This window comes from Eschrichtius robustus, chromosome 13 (assembly GCF_028021215.1).
Source record: "Eschrichtius robustus isolate mEscRob2 chromosome 13, mEscRob2.pri, whole genome shotgun sequence".
NCBI lineage: Eukaryota > Metazoa > Chordata > Mammalia > Artiodactyla > Eschrichtiidae > Eschrichtius > Eschrichtius robustus.
Window position 1 is genome coordinate 102,494,055 of NC_090836.1, and position 27,358 is coordinate 102,521,412.

General features: G+C 36.6%; 1 protein-coding gene across 2 annotated transcripts in view; it reads right to left on the bottom strand.

The window, feature by feature from the left end:
• The window catches only part of SMC1B (structural maintenance of chromosomes 1B), an 85,225-nt gene that overhangs the window by 7,121 nt on the left and 50,746 nt on the right, over positions 1 to 27,358 (bottom strand). For both annotated transcript variants that reach the window (XM_068560953.1, XM_068560952.1), the window contains exons 13-21: positions 16,762 to 16,899; positions 16,348 to 16,464; positions 14,834 to 14,940; positions 8,512 to 8,653; positions 7,493 to 7,638; positions 5,639 to 5,792; positions 3,483 to 3,581; positions 1,493 to 1,649; positions 837 to 991 (exon numbers count right to left, since the gene is read on the bottom strand). In XM_068560953.1, coding sequence (XP_068417054.1) covers positions 837 to 991; positions 1,493 to 1,649; positions 3,483 to 3,581; positions 5,639 to 5,792; positions 7,493 to 7,638; positions 8,512 to 8,653; positions 14,834 to 14,940; positions 16,348 to 16,464; positions 16,762 to 16,899 — 1,215 coding nt within the window. The remainder of the gene's footprint in view (positions 1 to 836; positions 992 to 1,492; positions 1,650 to 3,482; positions 3,582 to 5,638; positions 5,793 to 7,492; positions 7,639 to 8,511; positions 8,654 to 14,833; positions 14,941 to 16,347; positions 16,465 to 16,761; positions 16,900 to 27,358) is intronic.

Below are 27,358 nucleotides of genomic sequence, written 5' to 3' on the forward strand. Positions count from 1 at the left end.
GTCTGGGGCAGGGAGTAGAGGGAAAACATTCTAACCTACATAAAGGATAAAGCCTTCCCACCAGGCTACCATTCAAAGCTCAGAAGCATATGCTGCAGTCTTACCAAAGCAATCTTCATTCAGTTCTTTCATTGGTCCTTTCATCAAATCTTTATTGATGAATCCTGCCCTCAAGGAGTTAATGGGTTTCTTTTAGTCTTACTTTACTGAAAATAAGTTATTTTTGGTGGAAATTCTAAATATATGATTCAGGATTACCTCAGTCATAAAAGAATACCATGAGAAAGAGGGAAAAGGAGATACATAAGATCAGATCTACATCTTTAGTCCACATTCAAGTCCACAGTATTTGCTATGGATGCTGATCACGGAATGGAGAGATTACCAGTACAAGGGGCATATCTAGATTTGAACGCTGCCTTTAGTTCTTTCCCTCTCCTTTGTTACTCTGGGCAACTCCACAGACCCCATATCAACCATTTTCCCCAGATCGTCTACATTACCCTAACTTTACTACAGAGACGGCTCTATAAAATCAAATTAGTACAGGTGACAGAATTCCAGAACTGAAAAGAGAACCTGGAAACCAAATGATCTAACCCACTCATTTTGCAGATGAAGAAGCAGGACCAGAGAGATTCTGACTTGTCCAGGCTGGTTAGTGGTGGAATGAGTAGGACCTAGAACACAGGTCACTGCAATAACCAATTTTCATGAGCTGACTTTGCCCGGTAAGTGGGTCACTCAGATAGTGTGGTGGTGATTTCCCACCAGAAAAAAAACACACCACCAATAACACGAAGTTCCCACTCATATTTGAGGTGAAAAATACGTACTTGGGCACTGTCGTTTCTGCAGAGCTTCTTGTAGATCTGATCAATTGCGACCGAGATGTGCTCAAAACACTGGCTGAAAATATCGTATCTCCTTTTTTTCACCTGTTCAAACTCTTGCCTACGTATTCTGGCTTCCTTTCTGCTGGCCTCAAAAGCTAAGAGAGAATCAATGTTCTTTATTTTGGAGACCACCAAGGGCTTCTCTTATTTCAACTTTAAAGCATAAAATACTTTTTAAACTAGATTTTGAGTTTGGTTGTCTTGAGTAAAATCTACCTTCAAAACACCTCAACTGTTATTAATTCCAAGAAAATGACTTAAAATTGATGAGCCCTTTTTCTGGTAGGGCTGATTTTTAAGTAATAATAACAAACTCCAACAGAGTATCTAATATGCCTCTTATGCTGGTATGAAATAAGACACTATTCTAAAATAATCAATACACCTGTTTTTAAATTAAAGAAGAACGCTTTTCAAAAAGGAATGTATTAGTGATTCAGTATTAAAAGTACATTACTATAAGATAACAGAGGAAAAATATATATATAATAAAAACAAAGGTGCAATTCAGGGGGGGTTATTAGTAATTGTTATAGAAATCAAAACCCCTAACACCCATGAATATGATCTTGCTAACAACTAAAGCTTCATTTCACCATCTGTGGACTCCTGAAACTTGTCTCTGACAGTCTTTAGGTTCTCCGGGGCTCTGAGGTTTGGGGCCGCCGTCCTCAGCAGGACGTCTTCCTGGGATGCTACTTGTTGCCGTAGGAGTCTAAGGTGGGCCTCAACTTCTTTATCAGGTTGTAGAGCCTATTATTGGCAAAGAACAGCAATGGTTAGCATGCCATTTAGATCCAAACTGCTAAGGTACAATAATTAGGCACAGGGCCCTTCGGGATCTGGCCCGTCTCCCTCCGCATCCGCTCCTGCCCTCCTTTGCAGCCCTCTCTGAGTCTGCAGTGTGGTCAGGTCACACTGCTGTAGCTTCCTGAAGTTGGCTGTGCTCTTTCATAGCTCTAGAGTCATAGATGCTGCTCTCTTGGAACGCGCTGCACCTTCATCTTTCTTAATCTGGCTAAAAAAGTAACAATTCACGTTATCACTTCATTTACTCATTCATTAAAAAATATTGATCATCTACTATGTATTAGACACTGAGGATTCAGTGATGAAAACTATTCTGTCCTTGCCCTTAAAGAGCTCACAGGGAAGTCAGACATGCAAACTGGCGTCTGCAACAGCGTGAAACCCTCCACCAGGCAAGCACAGGTATTATGGGGCAGGCAGAAGGGATCCAACCCATCTGGAGGGGTAACACTTAAGCTGAAACCTAAACAATGAGCAGAACTAACTTGAGTGAAGAGAGAAGGGAAAAAGTGATGTAGGCATCACCTTCCAGGAAAACTTTCTTGACCCCCCCCCCCCCAGAGGGGGTTAATTAATATCTGATAAAGGTGACATTTTAATTCATTGGGAAAAGAATTATTCAGATGTTGAGTAAACTGGTTAACTTACGTACCTTTTAAAAAATAGATTCTTACCTCATTTCAGATTAATTAAGTAGGTAAGTGAAAACAAAAAAATCACTAACAGGAAGAAAATATTTATATTTACTCAGTAATGTCGTGGGGAAGGACTTCCTAAATACGAAGGCACTGAATAGACTATAAAATAGATAAGAGCTTTTTTTCTGATTGCCAAAAGTACCACAAGTACAATGAAAAGAGCCCAACAAATCTAACAAAATACATTAGAAACATCTGAAATTAAAAGATGTGGTAGCTACTGCTACTTGGTGTCCATTCTCCATTTCTTCCTTTCTAACAGAGCCCATGTTTGACCATTTCTCCCTTATACGTCCCATGAACCCTGCTTGGTCTAAAGCTAAGTCCATCCCACCCCCAACAGTGATTGGTCAGGAATGAACATGTGACCCAATTTAGGCCACTGTGATTAGGGGACAATTGGTAGAGCTTTGTGGAAAAGCCTTTCTTCAATCTTTAGAACAGAACCACTACAAAAGACAGCCTCTCTCTTCTCTGAGGGTTGTGGTTAGGTGGCTGGAAGGCCAAGAAAGGCTACAGTCATTTTGCCCTCATGAGAGAAGCAGCTTCAGGACGAAGTCAAAACACAAAGCAAAATATGGCTATAGGGTTAAGAGAAAGAGTAAGAGCTGCTAAATTAATGAGACCATGAAACTGGATTCCAGGTTTGTGCTCTGTAGCTGTGAAGGATTTGTCACCTCCTGAGGGTACTGCACTGGGACACGGACAGGGCAATTCAGGATGCTGGAGTATGTTGGCTACTTTTGTCTATTTCAGGACTTCTCAAAGACTTTATTATTCATTCTGAATCTCCAAGAAGGGAATAGACTTTCAAAACACTGACAGAAACTTTTCTTCTTTGGCAAGACATTTCATGGTATTGGTGTTCTACAGAACACACAGTGAGAAACGATGATATGAAAACTTTAAATGTTTTAAACATTTTATGTGTAACCTATTTAGACTATTTCTTAAAAAATCATTAGGAAATCTACTTTTTCCCCTACATTTATGCTCTATCATCTAAAATTATTCTGCAGTATTTAAATATTCACTATTACCATGAGTTAGTCATGAACAACAGAAATCTTTCAATTACCTTCAAATCCTCTCTTAGAGAGCTGTAGTCTACCTTAATGGCTTCTTCTTTTTCATATATATCCATTGTTGCCTGGGTACTTTCTGCTTCAGGTCCCAACTGAAAAACATATGAAGCCCTTTCCTTGTTATCTGAAATGGTGATCTCTACTCATCTGTTTGTCCCAAGGCCTCCAGTTGATTGCCACCTCATGCAGATTGAAAGTTAAAACCCTTATGTTGGCCTGCAAGGCCATGATGGTCTGGCCTCTCCTTCCCCTTTAACTTCACTTTGTGCCAGTCTTCCTGGTACTCGCTCCGCTCCCACTACACTGGCCTCCTTGAACAGACCAGGCACACGTCCACCTTAGGGCTGGCACACTGCCCTCTGCCTGGACACCCTTCCCCTAGATGTCTGCATCTCTTCATTTTCTACCTTGTCTGCTAACCAGCTGCCTTCTCTCAGGACATCCACGGCCTCTGCATCTAATATTGCAAACTCTCCTCCACCAATACTCTCTATGCCCTTCCCTGCTTTATATTTTCTTTAGCCTACAGCATCACCAAATACATAAATATTTTATCTGTTTACCATTTTGTTTCTGTGCCTATCTCTCCCCTAGCAGAATGTGAAGGAAGGGATTTTTGGCAGTTATACTCACTGCTGTGGTCTCAGTGCCTAATGCAATGCTGACAACATAGCAATATATTTCAATTTCAATATATATCACTCTGAATGGAGAGAGGAATAGGAAAGAAGGGACAAATACATGAGGACTTACTAACCTGTAGGCTGGTCTTTTGGTGTAATGCTGATACCAAAGACAAAGACTTACAAATTAAGAGAAAAAACCCCCTCTGTTACTCACTCTTTTCTAGATGTTCTCAGCTGAAACAAACCCAATAAAACTACTTTTGGAATTAAGTCTATATTTTATGTAATATATTTATGTTAAAATGGTTCACAAAGAAGTGGAACTTGAATACAAAATGTAATCCTGAATCTCACGATTCCTATTTATGTGATTCAACATCGTATTTTGTATTAAGCTTCTATATGAGTCATCTGATGCCTTGAGCTGCGCAGCTTGCGGGATCTTAGTTCTCCGTCCAGGGATCGAACCCGGGGGCCCAGAAGCGAGAGCACTGAGTCCTAACCACTGGACCGCCAGGGAATTCCCAAGAAAAAGGACGTCTGAGTATACTATCACACCAGAATTATGCTATGAGAAGTGGTCAATGTTAGCAAGAGAACAATTGTTTTATAGTTACTCCAAATTGAAGAACCCAAAGGACTGAAGGCCTCTTCTGGAGTAGAAATTGGATGGAAATGCATGGATTTCTGACTGGGGGCAGAGCAGAAAGGGGAGGAGGGATGTGGAAGGGAGACCACAGAGATTCACTAAAGAACTCAGAGATAATCTGAGAGGTAAAAGCAATAACTATTTTCACCATCCTCTGGATTGGCTAACAGTAAGATATTCTTCCTGAACTGTATAGTCATATCTTTCTTAACATGAGTGACAGAACTAAGGGTGTATAAACTTCCAGCCAGCCTAAAGAGTACTGTGCGATACAAATGTGACGAGGAAGAAAGGAAAGAGGCAAACAGAGAAACGTCCACTGCTGGCTGACGCTGGTCTCGTCCTGTGGCTCCGTGGGGCCTGCTGTTGCCTCCCCCACACTCTCACCACCTGGACAGACTCAGTGAGGCACGTTTCTGCTGAGAACCACCTCAGGTTGTCGGTGAAGGTGCAGAGCAAGACCCCTCCACACACCGCGGACAACGTTACCAGAGTACAGAGAAGTGCTCACGCCAGCAGGCCAATGGCACCTGGCCTGTGGCTCACACCGCCTCCCCAGCGCCCCTAACTCCAACAGGTTCAAGTCTCTGACCCCCCTTGGGCATCTGTGCACAGGTAAGAGACTCTGGTCCATCCTGTGGGGCTCAAAGGACACGGATTAGCAAGAGAAATAAGAGAACTGCACAAAATGCCCAGCCCTCTGGCATGAGGACCATCCTGCCCTTTTTCCCTCCTAGAGACGTCTTTTCTGCCCCTAAAGGAGCTTTTAGAACAAGAGGAAGAATCTGCATAGATGCAACTTCACTAAGCAGCCAAAGGCCTTACATTAAGTTCCACACAACTGCACATATTTTAAAATCATTTGCTAGAATACCTCCACTTCAATGATGTCATCCAATGACCCCGACAAAAGAATTATTTCAATGTCTTGAACTTTGCAATCAAGCAACATGTTATGTTTCTCTAACCGCTTCTGTTCCAGAGAAGTTTGAAGCATTACAACTTCTTTTTGCCGTTTTCCCACTTCCCTGTAAATACACAGATATGAAAAAGTGATTATATTTTACTAATTATGTAAAGTTGCACCAAGGAAAAAAAACATGTTATAAACTTACATGAAAAAAAAAAGATTTTTTCTTATGAGTGCTGTAAGTTGCAGAGTTAGCCCATGGATGCTTGTAATTTAAACTTTAACACTCCTGACAAAGGCCATGAATATAATTATTTAATCCAAGGGAGGATTTTCAATAATAAATATTATTACTTTCATCAGGCTAGCACCAATACAGCCCTTTCCTAGTTACCTTATTTTTGTTTCAATTAATTAATTAATTTATTTATTTTTGGCTGTGTTGGGTCTTCGTTGCTGCGCATGGGCTTTCTCTAGTTGTGGCGAGTGGGGGCTACTCTTTGTTGCAGTGCGCGGGCTTCTCATTGCGGTGGCTTCTCTTGTTGCGGAGCGCGGGCTCTAGGCACGCGGGCTCAGTAGTTGTGGCTCGCGGGCTCTAGAGCGCAGGCTCAGCAGTTGTGGCACGCAGGTTTAGTTGCTCCGCGGCATGAGGGATCTTCCCAGACTAGGGATAGAACCCGTGTCCCCTGCATTGGCAGGTGGATTCTTAACCACTGCGCCGCCAGGGAAGCCCTACTTACCTTACTTTTAAATCAGTACAATTTTTCAAGCTGCATTTCTCTTTCAGTATAAGTTCTACATTTTAGAACATCAAACCAAGAGAAAGAGTCTCTTAGCAAGAGAAATGTCTTACCAGTTAAGTCATTATGCACCTGACAGTCTCAACTTTTTTTACTACCACCACTAATGTAATGCCTTCTATCTTACTGAGGGCTTGGGAGTTTTACCAGTTGAAACAAGGTGGGACGTTAAAGAGGACCCAGAAACAGGACCAGAAATAAAATAAAATAAGAACTATATGGTTTTTAGAAATCTGATGACAGAGATGTGGATCTGTTTAAATACGAGTTAAAAAAAAAAAATCAAGAGTAAATGAACTTAATTCCACTCAAAAATTTTAGACAAAGAATTTTCTGGCTGTATCTTGAAATACTAAAGGTCTTTGAACATTGTGGGAAATTGTGAAATGCCAAGAAGTTGAACAAAAACAGAGCTCATTTCATCTGATCGCTTATGTTTGTGTCAGTCACACAGGAAAGCAGATGTCATTGTGGGGCAACAAGCCAGCTGACTCAAAGCGTTATTGGTCATCATCACGGCAAACATACCTGCTTATCGTGTACCAGGTACTGTTCTAAGTACCATATAAACACTCACTCATTTAATCCTTACAATTATTCTATGAGGTAGGCACTATTATTATCCCCATTTTACTGATGAGAAAACGAAGGCACAGTAAATAAGTGGCAAAACTGGGGCATGGAACCATGCAGTGTAGTTCCAGATTCTACGTCTCACCTGCTACGCTTTGTCACACAGACAGACTAGCAGGAGACTCCCCAGTAGGAAGGTACTGGTGTCAGGGGGATTTAGGGTAAGGAACTCTTTATATAGGTCCATGTTTTCACCCACCAAAAGGAACTATTCACTCTAAACAACTAACCACCTCTCTTGGTTTTCCCCCAAACTGCAGTGCTTGATAGGTGTGATGTGGGACCAAAAGCAACGAAGGGTGTATATTCAAATAATAAAACTTCCTATAATAAATTTCAAGTTGATGGTAAACATCTTTTAAACTCTGATAAACTTCTTAGTCACCTATCAACAGCCAAAAACTTCTTCCGTTCCTCTTCAATTTGAGCTTGGACTTTCTCAGTGTTGGTATTCTGAGTGACAAATATGTCCTTAAGTTGCTGCCGTTTCTCCATGAGTTCATCCACAACTTTCAGACAATTTTCTTCAGCCTGAATGGAGATGATTTACATTGTAGATTTACCATCTTCTACATTAATAAGGTCAATAGATCATTTTATTATTAACATAACAAACCCAGCCATTCCAAGGTAAACCCCTATCCTGTAGGTTGCCTGAACCTCTATCACAGAACGTGACCCACCCTTGTTTACACTTCCGGGTAATCACTACCTACCTTTCTCTTTCACTTTGAATTCATTTCTCAGCTTGCTGCCATCTGACTTCTGTTTCCACTGTCCAGTGAAAATGTTCCTGCTACCATGACCTCTTAATTGGCAATTTTCCAGATTTTGACCTCTTGAAAATGGACATTTTCCAGACTTTACCTTTTCGGCAACTTCCCTCACTTCCTTCTCCCTCCCACTCTGGGGCTTCTGTAACACCACCCCTTCGGGCTCTCTTCATAACCTATGTGGCCTCTCCTTCCAGAACTCCATCCTCACCCCACTGCTCTTCACTGCCTTCCTCTCTGGTTGGAGCCTCACCCACTCACATAAGGATTCAGTTTACTCCCCTAAACCAGCCTAGACTTCTGTTATCTACGTCCTCTCTAACTACCTGCTGGAAATTGCTATTTAGATGTCACACAGGGAAGTCATGCTCCACAGGTCCAGAATTTTCTCTCCTTAATCTCTCCTCCTATCCACCAATCACCCAAGTTAGAATTCAGGACTCACCCGTGTCACACCCCTCCCAATATCTAATAATTCATGAAGCTGTGTGGACTGTATTTCAAGTATTTCTCAAATGTGCACCCCGCCCCCACCTTCTATCACTATTAGAATTTTTCAGGAACTCAACGAATGTTGAATCATGGAAGAAAGTCATCATTTCAATGACTTCAGCCACCCATCATTAATTACCTTCTTTAGGTTATCGATGTCTTCTCTACCTTTCTGGATAGTTTCTTTTAATGTGTTAATCTTATTCAGTTTTTTCTTCAGATGATTGCGACTATATTCAAGTTGAGCATTAAGCCGAGTTTTTTGTTTCTCAAATTCTAATCTAGTATAATAAAGTCAAGCATTACAAGAGGTAAACAGAGTCCTTCAATTATTTTTTAAACTCTTTTTTAGTTTTTATTATGGAAAATTTCAAACAAATACAAACATGAAAGGAATACTATAATGAATTCCCATATAGCTATCACCCAACTCTAATAAGTATCAATTCATGGTCAATCTTGTTTTATCTATAATCCCACTCATCACTCTTTCCCACCACTGGATTATCTAAAGCAAATTTCAGACATCATATAATTTCGTCTATACATATTTTAACATGTATCTCCAAAAGTGAAGTGATTTTTAATACATAACCATAAACTACTATAGGTAGAAATGATAACAACATCCTTAATATCAAAATGCTTTCACTGCCAAATTTCCTGGGTCTCATTAATTAAAAAAAAAACTGCATCAGGATTCATACACTGCATATGAATATGTTTCTTAAATCCTTTAAAATCTATAGTTTCCTTCCCTTATCTTTTTCTTTAAGTAACAATTTATATGTTTATTCTTATTTAATTAGCCAATCAGTCTTTTCAAATAGCTATTCATTCACAAACTCCAAACTTGGGAATTTAAGAACATGTTCCTTCCTGATGTACTTTCCTACTTTGCTAGCTTCATAAAGTCCCCACAAAGAATTCCAGCATCAAAAAGACAGTCTCTTCAACAAGTGATGCTGGGAAAACTGGACAGCTACATGTAAAAGAATTAAATTAGAACATTCTCTAACACTATATACAAAAATAAACTCAAAATGGATTAAAGGCCTAAATGTAAGGCCAGAAACCATAAAACTCCTAGAGAAAAACATAGGCAGAACACTCTTTGACATAAATTGTAGCAATATTTTTTGGATCTGTCTCCTAAAGCAAAGGAAAGAAAAGCAAAAGTGAACAAATGGGACCTAATTAAACTTGAAAACTTTCGCACAGCAAAGGAAACCACTGACAAAAGGAAAAGACAACCTACTGAATGTGAGAAAATATTTGCAAATGATATGGCCGATAAGGGGTTAATACCCAAAATATACAAACAGCTCATACAACTCAACATCAAACAAACAACCAGATTAAAAAATTGGCAGAAGATCTGAATAGACGTTTTTGCAAAGAGGAAACGCAGGTGGCCAACAAATACATGAAAAGACGCGCAACACTGCTTATCAACAGGGCAATGCAAATCAAACCCACAATGAGATATCACCTCACACCTGTCAGAACGGCTATCATTAAGAAGAACACAAAGAGCAAATGTTGGCAAGGATGTGGAGAAAAGGGAACCCTTGTACACTGTTGGTGGGAATGTAAATTGGTGTAGCCACTGTGGAAAATAATATGGAGATTTCTCAAAAAAAAAAAACTAAAAATAGAACTACCATATGACCCAGCAATTCCACTTATGGGTATATATCTGAAAAAAAACAAAAACTCTAATTCGAAAAGATACACGCACCCCAGTGTTCATAGCAGCATTATTTACAATTGCCAAGATATGGAAGCAAACGAAGTGTCCATCAACAGATGAATGGATAAAGAAGATGTGGTTTATATATACAATGGAATATTACTCAGCCATAAAACAGAACAAAATTTTGCCATTTGCAACAACATGGATGGACTTGGAGGGTATTATGCTAAGTGAAATAGACAGAAAAAGACAAATACTGTATAATATCACTTATATGTGGAATCTAAAAAATACAACAAACTAGTGAATATAACAAAAAAGAAGCAGACTCATAGATATAGAGAAGAAACTAGTAGTTACCGGTGGGGAGAGGAAAGGGCGGAGGAGCAATATAGGGGGAGGGGACTGAGAGGTGCAAATTAGTAGGTATAAAATAAGCTACAAGGATATATTGTATAACACAGGGAATATAGCCAATATTTTATAAAAACTACAAATGGAGTATAACCTTTAAAAATTATGAATCACTATATTATATACCTATAATATATAATATTGTACATCAACTATAACTCAATAAAAAAGCCGTATCTCTAAACAAAAAGAATTTCAGTATCAACTGTAGCTCATACTTTCTCCACCCACTCTCCCTCACATAGCCTGCTAATAGAATCATTCACTTAAGAAACATTTTAAAGCACTAATTGTATCAGATACTGTGCTAAATACTAGTAATACAAAGGCAACAACAATAATGATAAAAACAGAGTCATATTTAATGAGAGGTTACTATATGCCAGACACCGTTATAAATGCTTTTACATGAATTAACTCACTTAAGTTATATGACTCTCTGAAGTTGGTAATACCACTATCCTTATTTAACAGTTGGGGAGACCAAGGCACAGAGAGCTAAGTATCTTGCCCAAGGCTACCCACTTAGGAAGTGGTGGAGCCAGGCATGACACACTCAGGCAAGGGCCAAAGAATCCCTGCTCTTAACCACTGACCATGCTGCTTGTACGAGTGGTTAAGAACAAACCCTTCAGGGGTTTATTTCTGCTGCAGGAGGAAGACGCACAGGCTGTGTACGAGTGGAACACTTCTTCACTTGGCTCCAGAATACCACTTTGGCTTTCCTCTCCCCTCACTGGCTGCTCCTTTAATAGTTCCTTCTTAACTCCTCAACTTGCTTACATAGCCTAGGATCTCTTCTCTCTTCTATGTACATTCATTCCCTTGGTGATCTTATCCAGTCACATGACTTTAAGTACCATCTGTATACTGACAATCCCCAAATTTACACTTCCAGCCTGGACCTCTCCCATGAATTCCTAACTTGTATATTCAACTGTCTACTCTACTACACCTTCAATTGGATGTCACAGGCACCTCAAACTTAATACCTGGGATACATAATGGATAAGCTACTATAAGTAATAAGAGGGGTTAGCAAAGTTATCAGATGTTAGATAATTTAAAATTTGATACCATTTTTCTAAGCCAGTAGAAGGCAACTAGGAAAATATCTTAAAAATAGATACTAGTCGTAAGAGGAATAAAACTATAAAATATCTAGAAATTAAGAACACACAAGATCTTTATGGAAAAAAACTTTAAAATTTTAATAAAGGATAGAGATGATTAGAATAAATGAAGAGATATTCTATGTTCTTAGATGAGAGGACTTAATACTTTGAAGATGATCTCCCCAAATAAATCTATAAATCCAATGCAATCTCAATCAGAGTTCCAGTTGTATTTTTATGATTGATAGGCAGAACTCTTTAGCAAGAAACTATATTGAAGTTCAAGCAGACTTCAGAACAAGGAATATGACAGGGACAAAAAGGGGCATTTTATAAAGATAAAGGGATTAATTCAGCAAAAAGACATAATGATCCCAAATATGTATGCACCTAGTCACAAGGCTTTAAAATACATGAAGTATAAACTGACAGAACTGGAAGAAGAGAATGAGAGATCCAAAAGTACTTGGAAATTTCAACACTCCTCTCTTAGGAAATGCTAGACCAACTAGACAGAGAATCAGTAAGTACACAGAAGACCTAGCAACACCAATCAACTTGACCTAAGTGCCACCCAGAAAACACTCCACCCAACAGCACAATGCATATTCATTTCAAGTGTACATGGAACATTTACTAAGATACAATACATGCCATGCTATCAAATAAGTCTCAATCAATTTAAAAGGATTTAAATAATGCAAAATATATTCCTTACCACAATGGAATTAAAATAAAAATCAGTACCAGAAATATATCTAAATCCTCCCTCCACCAAGTGTTAAATTAAATAACACTTCTAAACACCCCATAGGTCACAGAAAGAAATCACAAAGGATATTAGAAAATATCTTGAATGGAATGAAAATGAAATAAAACATATCAGAAGCAGTGGGATGCAGCTTAAGCAGTACTTAGAGGGAAATAAACAGCTTACATGAAAAGAAGAAGAGTGTAAAATAAATAAAGCAAGCTTCTACCTTAAAAAGCAAGAAAAAGAAGAGTAAATTAAACCCAAAATAAGTAGAAGGAAGGAAATAATGTAGTTAAGAACAGAAATCAACAACATTGAAACAGATAAACCACAGAGAAAACCAATGAAGCCAAGAGCTGGTCTTAGAAAGGATCCAAGGATCCAAAGGACCTCTAGCTAGACATCAAGAAGAAAAAAGACAAGACAAATCAGCAATATCAGGAATGAAAGAGGGCACATCAGTACAGATCCTACAGAAATTGAAAAGGATAAAAAGGGAATATTAATAACTTTGTTAATAAATTTGATAACTCACATGAAATACACAAATATTCCTTCCAACACACAAACTACCAAAACTCACTCAAGAAAAAAGATATCCTGAATAGCCCTGTGTCTAATAAGGAAACTGAATTTGTAATTTAAAAATCTTCCCATAAAGAAAGGTGGGTAGCCCAAGTGGCTTCACTTGAAAAATTACCAAACTTTTAGGAAAGAAATAATATAAAAACTCTCCATGAGAAAAGAGGAGAGAATAATTCTTGACTCATTTTATGAGTCTGGCATTAACCTGATACAAAAATGTGACAAAGACATTGCAAGAAAAGAAAACTATAGACCAATACTCTCATGAATATAGATGCAAAAATCCTTAACAAAATTTTAGCAAATCAATCCAAAAATATTTGAAAAGGATACTACAACATGACCCAGTGGGCTTCACCCAAGGTATGCTAAGTTGGTTTAACATTCTAAAATCAATCAATGTAATTTACCATATTAATAAGCTATCCCCCCAAAATAAAACCCAACCATACAATTATCCCAAAAGATAGCAGAAAAAGTATTTGACAAAATTCAACACTCATTCATGATAAAAAATTTCAGCAAACTATAAATAGAAGGGAACATCCTCAATCTGCTAAAGGGCACCTTAAAGTTAGTATCATACCTAAACGTTAAAGACTTAATGCTTTGCCCCTAAGACTGGGAATAAGGCAGGACGTCCACTCTCACCACTTTTATTCAGTACTGTACTGGAGGGCCTTGCTCGTGCAACAAGACAAGAAAATAGAAGGCATACTAATTGGAAAGGAACATATAAACATGTATGTGTATGTATATTTTCCCCCTTACTGTCATTTGTCTTCTCATTTTCTTCAAGATGCTTTTGCCATGCAAAAATTTTTTAAAAATTTCTATACATTTGCAGTTTATCTATCTTTTCTTTTATGGCTTCTGGGGTCTGTCATACTGAAAGATCTTCCCTAATCTGAGATTATTTTAAAAAATTTTCTTATGACTTATTCTAGTAATATTTTTATGCTTTCATTTTATTTACATTAAAATATTTGATTCAGCTGGAATTAATCTGAGTCTAAGGAATGATGTAGGGATCCAAGTAGGTTTTTTCCCAGGATGCTAACAAATGTATTCCAACTGAGTTACTGAAAAGTATATCTTTTCTCCACTGATGAAATGCACCTTTATTTTAAATCAAATTTCCCTTACAGATCTGAGTATATTTCTGGACTCTATTTGTGAGCCAGTACCTCAAGATTTAATTAAGATAGCTTTATACTATGTTTTAAAATCTGGGAGTTCTAGTCCTTTTTCATTACCTTTTTCATATTTTTCTTAACTAGTTCTGAATGTGAACTCTAGAATCACCTATCCAGTTAAAAAAAATCTTGTCCATACATGTATTGAGATGATATTTAAAGTACACTATAGATTAAATTAGGGAATACCAACTTCTTTACAACATTGAGCCTTCCTATGAAAGAACTAGTTTGCCTTTCCTTTTAATTCACGCTTCTGTATATAATTCTCAGTCTTGTTTGAAGGTTTCTTTATATATTGCTTTCATATCTTAGTTTATTTCTAAGTACTAAGTATTTTACCTTTTTCCTCTCCACTATAATTGGGATATTTTCACCTAATATATTGTCTCCCTGGTAGTTTGTTTATAGAAAGGCTATACAATTTTATCCATATATGGATATTTACAGAAAACTAAGTAAATTTTAATAACCACTGTGTAATTATTTCCCCATTCTCTTATTTTGTATATTTGTGCTTTCTCTCTTTAAAAAATTGTGGAATAAAAGAATTAGATCTCTTTATTAAAATAGGAATGTTTACTAGCTATTTCTTGACGAACTGAAATAAAGACTACCTCAGGCAAATTCCTTTAAATTATGAAATAATGGTTATATTTATATATAAGTAACTGCTTACCAACATCTTTTAATAAAAATACCTTTTTTGATCAATTTCTTGTTGCTGTTTAACATGCTTGTTCTCAAATTCACGAATATTTTCTACACCAATTTCTTCACAGAAGTGTTGAAAAATATCATCTTCAACCTTTTAAATTATTTTAAACCAAGCGGTTTAATAATTAATTTTAAGAAAATACATAGACAATGCTTAAATCTATGTTTTTCCCACCAAGATTTTCCTGGATTAGGCCAAAGACTAATCCCAACAAGCATCACTGTACTCTGAAAAGTCAGTGCTTTCTCTTTCTTTAACTCCATAAACTACGCTTACTTATTTTCAAATTTCTTATTCTGAAAACTAAATAAGAAAGCACATAGCTGGCCTTTTAAGTGTTTTGGCCCTATGAAGTGTTTAATACAAAATCGGAAGTATTTCATTCACCAAAATATAACATTCTACATAAATACATAAAATATTCTTTATATCTGAGTAATACTTTAGAGTCTTAAGCAGTGTAAAACCAAGAGGACTGAAGCATAGAATTAAGACTCAAAACACCTGGAAAAACTAGAATGAGCCATATCCAACAAAATAACATTTAACATTAATATTTTTAAAGCCCTGCATTTATGCACTATTATAGGATAAGAGAGACTTGTTTTAACAACAGGACATGTTAAAAAACTTTCAGATTTCAGTTTAATATAAATTAAATATGAAAGTGATATGATTGACACAACAGTAAGCTATAAAAATTGTATAAGTAGATAATCCAAGCCATGGAAAGTTATAGTTCTGTGTGCAGAGTTCCAGGGTACTCTGAACTGGTCAGATAGTATTTTTACATTATTTTTTGTTCTGGGCATTGACAAATAACAGAGTACCCAAAGGCTGGTTACCAGAACTGGTCTTAGATCCATAGTAAATGTAAATAACTAAGGAATTAGGGGTATTTAACCTGGAAAAAGATAATTAAGGGGCAACATAAGCGTAGTTTCAAATCATGTGGTAAAAGGCAGAACTAGAGGCAATGGGTGAAAGTTATTGAGTGATGGTGTGACAAACAACTTTTTAAGGATTAGAGATAAGCAACAGCGGAATGAATTAAACCAGAAAGTGTCTGTCACTTTATAAGCAGAGGCTAGATGATCATATCTTCGGTGCCCCAAAGCCAAGCAACCGTGCCTGGCATATAATAAATGTTCAAGAAAAAATTACTGAGTGAATACACAACCTTAAAAATGACACAAATGACAAAGTTCTTTCCTTCCTGGTGTTAAGGGCAGTGAGATAAAGAAAGTGGCTGCAAATTTTACAATGGACAAGGAGAGGCTGGAGAGCTGAAGAGAATAACTATGTATACTAGTCATTTTCTCTTGAGATTAGCAATAGTGGTTCTCAAAAAAAACACAAGGAAATTAATTTGGCAAACCAATAGAACTTAGCATTTATCAAACTTTGCTTTAGCATATATTGAAGAAGCCCTAAATTTGGTATCTGGTCTAGAACTATATTCCACATGCCATTTAGTAATAATATATCATTCATAACCTTATGTATCTTTCCTTGAAATTCCTCAATTCTTTGTTGCCGTTCTTTGATTCCTTCACTCAACATAGTACATTGAGACTCAATATTTAGTAGTTCACTTTGTAGCTGAGATTGTTCCTGATTACAAAAGAGAAAAAAATGTCTTTTTAACATGGTCATTTTAGCTTTATATAGTGAAGCCAAAAACATGATAGGTATCTTTCAGAATAAAAAGAGAATCTGTGAGATAAGGTAAATTCAGGTACAACTGGATAACAACATTAACAACCATAAAAATAAAGTAACTTAAAGAACTATAATGTACCTCAATCATGGGGAAGAGTATAAAAACTACATGGTGCTTTATAAATGTAATTCCTGAAATTCTATGTCCTGGTTCTAATTTCCATCAAATTTTATGTAAGTCTATGTTACCTGGTAAAAGGCAGCAAGGTGCTTCTTTTTAATCATTTCTAGTTCACTTTGTGAATATTTGAGTCGTGTATGAGTTCCTTGTACTAGAGTCTGTATTTGTTTCAAATCTGTTTCCTTGCGAAGTGTCTTCATTAAATCCTAAAAAGGAAGGCAAATATAAAAATATTTTATAACAGACAACGCTTTTACTTTTCACAGTGCTTTCGTACGTCATAATTCACTGCTTTTTACATATAACCACATCCACACTCCACCTTCCCTTCTTCTGATACTGGGCAATTAAGTACATAAGTCATCTGGAGTAACCAAGATGCCATACAACATCCTCAAAAAACTATCTTCCTAACAGGAAACAGGCATGAAAATGAGGAATGGGGAGCGCATGTTCCACCCAAGGCACAAAAATGGCATAAATGAGATCATATGATACGTGCTGCCTTGTTTTTAGTGCATCCTTGTCTTGCCTCACCCATTTCCTTCTCCCTTCACCTACCCTATTACTCAACCAAATTAACTCGCTAGTATATGTTCTTCTGTATTTTTACTCCAGGTCCGTATATGAAAACATGTGTATACATACCTATATATGTTGTTCTTTTCAGTCTTGTTTTACAAATTTAGAATCACATTAAACATGCTTTTCTGCCTCCTGCTTTTCTCATTCAGTTACGTACAAAGGTCAACTGATAAAGCTCTAAATTCAGTCTTTTAATGGCTGTGTATTATTCCACAGTGTGACTGTAACAAAAGTATTTAACTCTTCTTGTAATGATGGGCATTCACTTGGTTTCCAGGTTCTTGCCACCACAAACAGTGCTGCAATAACATACTTGTATGTATACCCTTAAATATTGGTGTTTTTATTTCCATGCAATAGATTCCCCAGAGTGAGCTTAACGGGTCAAAGGTATTCATGTTTTTATTATACTAGCTGGTACCAACTGCTTTCCCAGAGGCTACAACAATTCACATTTCTATAAATAATGTTATGAGGGAGTATGTTTCTTTACAACCCTACCAGCATATATATTTTTCCCAAGTCTTACTGATATATCTGAAGTAACACTAATTTAATTTGTGTTCCCCTGAGTACTATATTCTATAGTGAGCATTTTTTCATGTTTACTAGCCATATGGATTTCTTCTATGAACTGACTACTCTTATCCTTTGCCCCGATGTTTCTATCGTGTCTTTTTCAAGTCAATTTACAGAGTTCTTTGATACTACAGAACCTATAGTCTTCATTTTAAACTTTTTAAAAAAATGTATCCTCATTTAAAATATTTTTTAATTCAAGTTTTCAATCTATCTGGAATTTATTTTTATATGTCATATTATGGGGCACAAAATTACTTTCCTAGATGTGCCAATACCATTCACTAAATAATCTAACCTTTTCCCACCAAACTAAAACATCATTTTAGTTGTATATTAAATTATCACATATGCTGGGCCATATTTTTGAAGTCCTTATTCTTTTTCATTAATCTGTCCATTCCTATGCCGGTACTACCTCAGCTTGGTTACAATGGCTTTTCATAGTATTTTGTATGCTGGTAACATACAGAATACTACCACAAGTTCTACCACACTCTCTCTTGTTACCTATTTTTTGACTAGTCTCAGGAAATTCTTCATTTGTAAGAATTAGAGGATCGTTTTATCAAATAAAAAATTCTTGGTTTTATACATACATATATATATATATATATATATATATATATATATTTTTTTTTTTTTTTTTTTTTTTTAACTGCATTTTGTCCTTGGTGCTGCGTGGGCTTTTCTCTAGTTGCGCGAGTGGGGGCTACTCTTTGTTGCGGTGCGCAGGCTTCTCATTGCGGTGGCTTCTCTTGTGGAGCACGGGCTCTAGAGCGCAGGCTCAGTAGTTGTGGCACGCGGGCTCAGTAGTTGGGGCTTGTGGGCTCTAGAGCGCAGGCTCAGTAGTTGTGGCACGCGGGCTCAGTAGTTGTGGCTCGCGGGCTCTAGAGCACAGGCTCAGTAGTTGTGGCGCACGGGCTTAGTTGCTCCGCGGCATATGGCTCTTCCTGGACCAGGGATCGAACCCGTGTCCCCTGCATTGGCAGGCCAGGGAAGTCCTCTTGGTATTTTTTTTTTTAACTTTATTTATTTACTTATTGATTTTTGGCTGCGTTGGGTCTTCGTTGTTGTGCCCAGGCTTTCTCTAGTTGCGGCGGGCGGGGGCTACACTTCGTTGCGGTGTGTGGGCTTCTTATTGCTGTGGCTTCTCTTGTTGCGGAGCACGGGCTTTAGGCGCATGGGCTTCAGTAGTTGCAGCACGTGGGCTCAGTAGTTGTGGCTCACCGGCTTAGTTGCTCTGCAGCATGTGGGATTTTCCCGGACTAGGGATTGATCCCGTGTCCCCTGCACTGTCAGGCGGATTCTTAACCACTGCACCACCAGGGAAGTGCCCCTCTTGGTAATATTTTAATTGAACTTGCATTCAAGTTATATTAATTGGAGGACTTCTAACCCAAGAATATAGTATGTCTTTCCTTTCAATTGTTTTGTCCTTCAATAAGATTTAGTTTTCTAATAGGTACTGTGCCTTTATACTTATATTTCTTCCTATTGTGAGCAGAATATTTTTCCCTTTTTAGATGCTTTTTGATAATATAGAGAAAAACTACACAGTTTCGTTTATGTTGCCCTTCCATTATTTTATTAAATCTAGTAGTTTTTAAACTACAGTCTTATTATCAGCAAAAAGTCAGTTTTTCTCTTCTTTTCAAAAATTTATACAAATTATTTCATTTTGTGACTAACTATATTTAATATAACTTCCAAGATCATGTTAAATAGTAACAGTGATAGCCGATATCTCTATTGCCTGATTTTAACTAAAACAGTTTTTATGTTTCACCATTTAAGCAATTATTTCTGTTAGTTTTGGGTAAGAGATATTTTTTATTTTATTGAAGTAATTTCCACCAATTACTCTTCTACTTAGAACTTTAATTAGGACTAGCTGCTGAACTTTATCAAATGCCTTTTTATGTATGATCATATGATTTTTCTCCTGCCTTTAATTTGTTAATGTAATGGATTATGTTGATCGATCACTTAATACTGAAATACCCATGTATTCTTAGAAGAAATTCTATTCAGCAGATGTATTTTTCTTTTACTACATTGCTAAATTCTCTATAGTAATATTTAATTTAGAAATTACATATTTATACTCACAAAGGAAGTCAGTCTTTAGTTTTATTTTTTGTAGTATCTTTATAATATGTGATATTAAAGTTATACTGGGGCTTCCCTGGTGGCGCAGTGGTTAAGAATCCGCGGGCCAACGCGGGGGACACAGGTTCAAGTCCTGGTCCGGGAAGATCCCATATGCCGTGGAGCAACTAAGCCCGTGAGCCACAACTACTGAGCGTGCACTCTAAAGCCTGCGAGCTAAAACTACTGAGCCCGTGCGCCACAGCTACTGAAGCCTGCGCACCTAGAGTCCATGTTCCACAACAAGAGAAGCCACCGCAATGAGAAGCCCACGCACTGCAACGAAACGAAGAGTAGCCCCCGCTCGCCACAACTAGAGAAGGCCCGCGTGCAGCAATGAAGACCCAACGCAGCCAAAAGTAATAAATAAATAAATAAATAATAAATTTATATTAAAAAAAGTTATACTACCTTTAGTAAACAAACTGAGAAGTTTCCATCTTTTTCTATGATCTAGAATGGCTTATGTAACATTAGAATTATATTAGACAGAACTGAGCTATAAACCCATCTGGTCCCAGTCTTTTTCTTTTTTAATTGTGGCAAAATACACATAAAATTTACCATCTTTATCATTTTAAAGTGTACGGTTCAATAGTGTTTAAGTACATTTGCATTGTTGTGCAACCAATTTCCAGAACTCTTTTCACCTTGCAAAACTGAAAACTAGACCCATGAAACAACTCCCCATTCTAACCCCCCAGGCCCTGGCAACCATCATTCTACTTTCCTGTCTCTATGAATGAGACTACTCTAGGGACCTCATAAAAGTAGTAGAATCATACAGTATTTGTCTTTTTGTGACTCGCTTACTTCACATAGCGTAACGTCTTCAAGAGTCATCCATTCTGTAGCATGTGTTAGGATTTCCTCCCTCTTTAAGGCTGAATAATATTCCATTATATGTATAGACCATATTTTGTTTATCCATTCATCTGCTGACGAACACTTGGGTTGCTTCTACTTTTTGGCTATTGTGAATAATGCTGTTATAAACATGGGTGTACAAGTATTATTCCAGACCCTGCTTTCAATTCCTTGGGGTATATACCCAGAAGCAGAATTGCTGTATCATATGATAATTCTATTTTTAATTTCCTGAGGAGCCACCACACTGTCTTCCATAGCTGCTGTCACTATTTTACATTCCTGGAGTCTTTTTTCAATGAGAGATCATTCAACTAACAGTGGCTTAAAAAAATGTGTTTTGGTTTTTTTTTCTCACACAAAAGCAGTCTACAGTGATGCAGCTCCTCAACAATGGCATCTAACTTTCAGCTTCTTAATACAATGGTTTTTATACTCAAGCTTGCTATCTCTTGGTGCAAAACTGCTGCTGCATCTCCAGGCCTCTTGAATGCGTTCCAGTCAGGAAGAAGAAAATGCAAAAGATAATACCAACATTCCCATTTATATCTCCAAAACTGTCACAGAGCCACCACTAGCTACAAGGAAACTTGGGAAATCAAGCTGTTTTAGTTTTTTACGATTCTATAATAGAGGCAAGCACGGAAGGAAAAGGTTGTGGATAGGTACTGGGCCAACCAACTACACCACTGCCTGCCACTGCCTCATTTTTCAAATGTTCCACTTTTTTTCTGGTCGATCTTGGCAATTTATATTTTTCTGAACATCATCCTTACAGATTTTCAATTTTTTTTTACTATATAATTTTTTGCTTGTAAGATTCTCTTAAAATTATTTTAATTTTCTCATTCCTGATCTGTACATGATTACTTCTAACTTTTCTTCCCTTCATTAGAGTTGCAAAGAGTTTCTCTATTTTATTAGTCTTTCAAAAGAACCAGCTTTAGATTCATTTTTCCCTTTTCTATTTAGTTAATTGCAGCTTTAAAAATTTCCGTTATTGTTGTTTATTTTGTGGTGGTTCTAATTTCTTAAAGTAATAAATTCCCTTATATTTCATCTTTCTTCTTTAATAATGAAGGTATTTTCCTTTTGATGTAGCTTTACTGTATCTCAAAGATTTTGTATTCACCATTTTCAAGACATTTTGTAACTTTCTTCTTGATTACTTGTTTGATCCCCAAACTATCTACAAGTACATTTCTGAATTTCTATGTAGACAAAGATTTTTTTGGTCACTATTTCTATTTCATTAAATTATGATCAAGATGACCTATAAAAATCTCTACTTTAAAAAAAACTATTGAAGTTTCCATTGTGGACAAGCATATGAACAGTTTTTAGTGTTTCATAGTTATTTTAAATAATATCTCACATTTATTGAGCACTTATTGTTTTGTAAAGTTTACATTAACCTACTTAATCCTCTTAACAATGCTATGAAATAGGTACTATTATTATCCCCATTATTATTGATGAGAAAATTAAAGCATAAAAGCATTTAAGTAACTTACTCAGAGTCACACTGCTAATAAGTGTTAGAAATAGAATCTGGATTTAAGCTTATTGACTGTATTACCAATTCCTCTAAGTTACTGTTTTTGTCTACTAGATCTGTCCAATTTTGAAAGACATACATATACTGAAATGTTTCACTATAGTTTCATTTTTATTAACTATCCTTGCTTTAAATATTTAGGTACTATGTGCTGCAAAGAGGTTTAAAATGGAAATCTTGTTTTTTAATATATAATGTCCTTCTTTATTCAATTCATTCAATAAATATTTATTGAAAGCTTACTATAGGTGAGGATTTTTAACCTTAAAGTTCACATTGTCTGATTTTGTCACTCCTGTTCTTTTTTGTTTGCATTTGCCAGGTGTTCATCCCATAATTTTCAACATTCAATTTTAAGACAATTTCTTACAAATGACATTTAGCTGAGTTTTGCCTTATTTTAAGCTATGATGATCTTGGTCTTTTTTTTTTTTTTTCCTCTTCTTTATCTCAAAAATGACTGAGCTAGATAAGAAATAAATTAGACAAGGTCAGCTAAAATAATTACAGCACATATAGCAAGACAGAACCCAGAGATGAATGGCTAGGACTTTTTAGTTGGGGGAAAAATGGTAGAACTCTGATAAGAGCTATAAAATGATAAATGTTAAAGAGAAGGATAATTGAACATTTTTATTTATATTTTCTAATAATTAAGAACTGAAAGGACACTTGATAAAATGAAAAAGCAGAAAAACTCTAAACTAATAAAAGAGTCTTTTTTTTTTTTTTTTCACACACACACACTGTATTTTATTTTTACAAGGGATAAATAGACTGACACCAAGTATTGTACATGGATGACCACAACAAAAGCAACAATGATTGCAATTACCAAACATGAAAACACACTCATACTATGTCATAATATTGACATTCAGTCCAGTAATCCTCCACTGTAACAGCTCCTTTACTTTGCAGTGAAAATTGATTTGTATATTCTTTGCCTCTGAGTCCTTGTGGGATTTTTTTTTTTTTAAATTCAGACAGAAAGTCACAAAAATTATACTCATCCTCATCAGTTCACTCAGTCCCATGTAATTAATTTTTTTTTTTCATCTTGATCTTTTGTTAGCACTTTTATGAGTTCATCAGTTTTTCATTAGAGTTCTGAAAATGCTTATTCATTCAGTTCAGCAGTACAGTCAGTTTGATCTTGGTCTTTTAATGGGAAACTTAAATCCACTCATGTTTACTGTAATGACTGATAAACAAAAATTTTATTTCCTCCATCTTACTTTTTATCTTTTATTCTTTTCATGCATTATTTTTGTTATTTGTTCCTGTGTTAGTGTACTTTTAAACACTCTAGTCCCACCCATGTCCCCCCACCCACCAAGATACAATCTTTAGAATATTCTTACTTCTTCATTTCCTCACAGATAAGACCTCTGGAACATATTTACTTCTCTCTCCATCTCTAGTTCCCAGGTTTTGCTGAGTTAGTTTAGCACTATTCATTTATTATAATTAGGTCTGTTCTAATCCATGTGTTGCTTAGAGTACTTTCTCTGATATTTTTGTAACATGGAGTATGTGCATGACATTATCTCTGAATCTGCTTATCTGCAGATTCCTGAAAGGTAAATGATATCTTGGGATGTAGTCCTTTTCCCTCAGTTGCCTATAGCTGTTATTCCAGTCTCATCTAGTTTTGTAGTCTGATACGAACTTGATTTAAAAAAAAAAATACAAGGAATATTTTTTAAAGGGGGGTGGCGTATTTTCATATTTTAGCCTTGCCTCTAAAACCTAGGACTTCTGTGTTAATGTGTGCCTTTTCTCATTAAACCTACATGGAACTGCGTGTGTCCTTTCAATTGGTAAATTAAGGTGGATCCTCAGTTAGAGACATTTCTTCTTTTTTGTTTAATTATTTCCTCTCCTCTGTGCTCCCCTTCCTCTTTCTGCAACTTTTATTATTCTCACGCCAAGTCTCCTGAGTCTACCTAAGTCTCTATTTTTCTCATGATTTCCTTATCTTTGTAATTTTTTCCCCCTCATTGAGATACTATTCCACTTGGTCTTCCAGGTTATTAATTTGGTTCTCAACAATGGCAATCCCATCCCTCAATCTATCTACTGCATTCTATAGTTTAGAAATACATTTATTAGTGCCAGAAAGTCTTTTTTTGTGTGTGGGGACAGAGAGAGGGTCGACACTACATTGCGTTTCCTTACTGCTACTTTTTTGTTGAAGTGTTGATGGCTCCTGGAACACCTCAAATGCATTTGTGCATTTCTTTCCCTACTGAGGATCAGGTCTGGGTATTAAGGTATCCTAAATGGCAGCTGCCCCACAAACATTCTCTACACCCAAAGGCCAGCAATTACAACAGAAAACTGTCAGTGTCCCACTCTGAGATGGAGGAAAAGACGTCTCTCTGGTCTCTTTGGCCTCTCCCAAACTCAGGAATAGGGAGGCCACAACCTACTAATATTTAGCTTCATGGGGTTCAAGACTACGCATATTCACATGCGACAAATATTTAACCTCCCCCCAGGATTCCCCTATGTCCTGATTCTTCTCCCAGCACTCTTCAAAGATCAAGAGAAGCCCTGCATCAGCTTTCCCTGGTGGCCTCCCCCAGAACCCAAGACATCATTTGCACCCAACTCTCCACTAGGTTCAGGTGAGACACACAGGTAAGAGCTTAGTATAAACATGGATAGGAAGCCAGATTCATTTCAAGTTGCCACCTTCCTAGAACTTTCTCTGTGCCTAGGCCTAAATTTGTAAAACCTTTAAAAGCTGAATATTTATTTATATACCTTACTTAGATCAAAACATAATTTGTGGTCTTATGCTTACAGAAAAAGATTAAAATTAGCAGAGTAACCTTGCCAGAATATCTCCTTGAATCAAAAACTGGTCATTTGTATACACAAAAGAAGAAAGCTAAATAGGAAAAATAAATAATCTAAAAGCATTCTACTGACTTAGTATCTGTTAAAGTTGACATTTCAAGTAAGTGTGTGTGTGGGATTATAATATTCAACCAATGATACTTTGGAAGGAAGTATTGAATTTCTTTTGTCATTTTCAGAAAGAATAAGGTCTTTCTGAGCATGACACTGAAATCCAGAAATTATAAAAGATTAATAAATTTGGCTACATAAAGATTAAAAATACATGTATGATAAAGTCAAATGTCAAACAGATACTGAACGGTAAAAAGGAATAAACTTTTGATACACACAATATGAATTTCAAAAGCACTAGGTTAAATGAAGAAAGCATAACACAAAAGACTACTTACTGTATGAGTCCATTTATATGAAATTCTAAGTCAGAAAAAGCTACAATGATAGAAAGCAGATTGGGTTGCCAGGGTCCAGAGGGTCCAGGGAAGGGTACTGACTACCAAGGAGCCCAAAGGAATTTTGGGGGGTTATGGAAATGTTCTATATCATGATTTTGGTGGTGGTTACACAACTACATACATGTCAAAACTTATTGAATCATACACTTAAAATTGGTGACCACTATTGTATATAAATTACATTTCAATATAGCCGACAAAAAAAGTTGAAGAGAGAATATATTTACAACATGAAATATTGAAACATGAACATGAATATATTTACAACATACATGACTAAAGGTAATTTATTTATAATACAAATAATTCTTAAAGTAGGTAATAAAATAACAAATACCTAATAGAAAAACATGCACAGGAAATAAATAAGTTCACAGAAGAGGACTTCCCTAGTGGCGCAGTGGTTAAGAATCCGCCTGCCAATGCCTGGGACATGGGTTCCAGCCCTGGTCCAGGAAGATGCCACACGCCGTGGATCAACTAAGCCCAGGCGCCACAACTACTGAGCCTGCGCTCTAGAGCCCACGAGCCACAACTACTGATCCCGTGTGCCACAACTACTGAAGCCCACGTGCCTAGAGCCCGCACTCTGGAACAAGAGAAGCCACCGCAGTGAGAAGCCTGCGCACTGCAATGAGGAGTAGCCCCTGCTCGCTGCAACTAGAGAAAGCCTGTGCGCAGCAACGAAGACCCAACGCAGCCAAAAATAAATAAACAAACAAACAAATAAATTTATTTTAAAAAAAAGAGGTTCACAGAAGAAAAAAATTACAAAGAACCAATAAATACATGAGTCAATGCTCAACCTCAGTTATAAGAATTACATATTCAAACAATTAGATTACACTTTTTTCTTTACCAGATTGGCAAAGATTAAAAATATTTGCTAGTATCTAGTGTTGCAATCTAGGAACATACACACTCTACTACAGGTTTCTTTTGATGGGAACTTAGCAGTATCTATCAACATTTTAAATACACACATCTTAGACCCAGAAATTCCACATGTAGGAAATCATCTTAGAGATACAAGTAAAGATATAACAACAAACATTTATATAGTGCTTAGAGTTTTGCCAGGCATTGTTTTAAGTATTTTATCTGGAATATCTGATTTAATCTTTAAAATAACTCTAAAAGGAAGGTCCTTTTATTATCCCCATTTTACAGATGGGAAATTAAGGTACAAAGGGGTAAGGTAAGTTGCCTAAGGTCATACTGCTGCTGGTAAGTGGCAGAGTCAGGATTCAAACTCAGGCAGCGTGGCTATAAGATTTATACTCTTAGGCACTGTGTTATTTTCCCTCTCTAAAGAAAGTTTAATGCTGCATCATTTGTAATAGCAAAAACCAAATGTCCATTATTAGACAATGGTTAAATAAGCAAAATCTATATAATGAAACGCCAGGCAGGATTCATTAAAAATAAAGTGGTTCTCTATACGCTAAAATGAAAACATGTCCACGTTATGATATTAAGTGAAAAAGCTTGTTGCAAACACTATCAATAGCAAAAGTCTATTATAAAACAAATCAGAAAAATAACACATATGCTTGCATACACAGAGTACATTTCTGGAGGCTATGCATCAAACTATGTTTA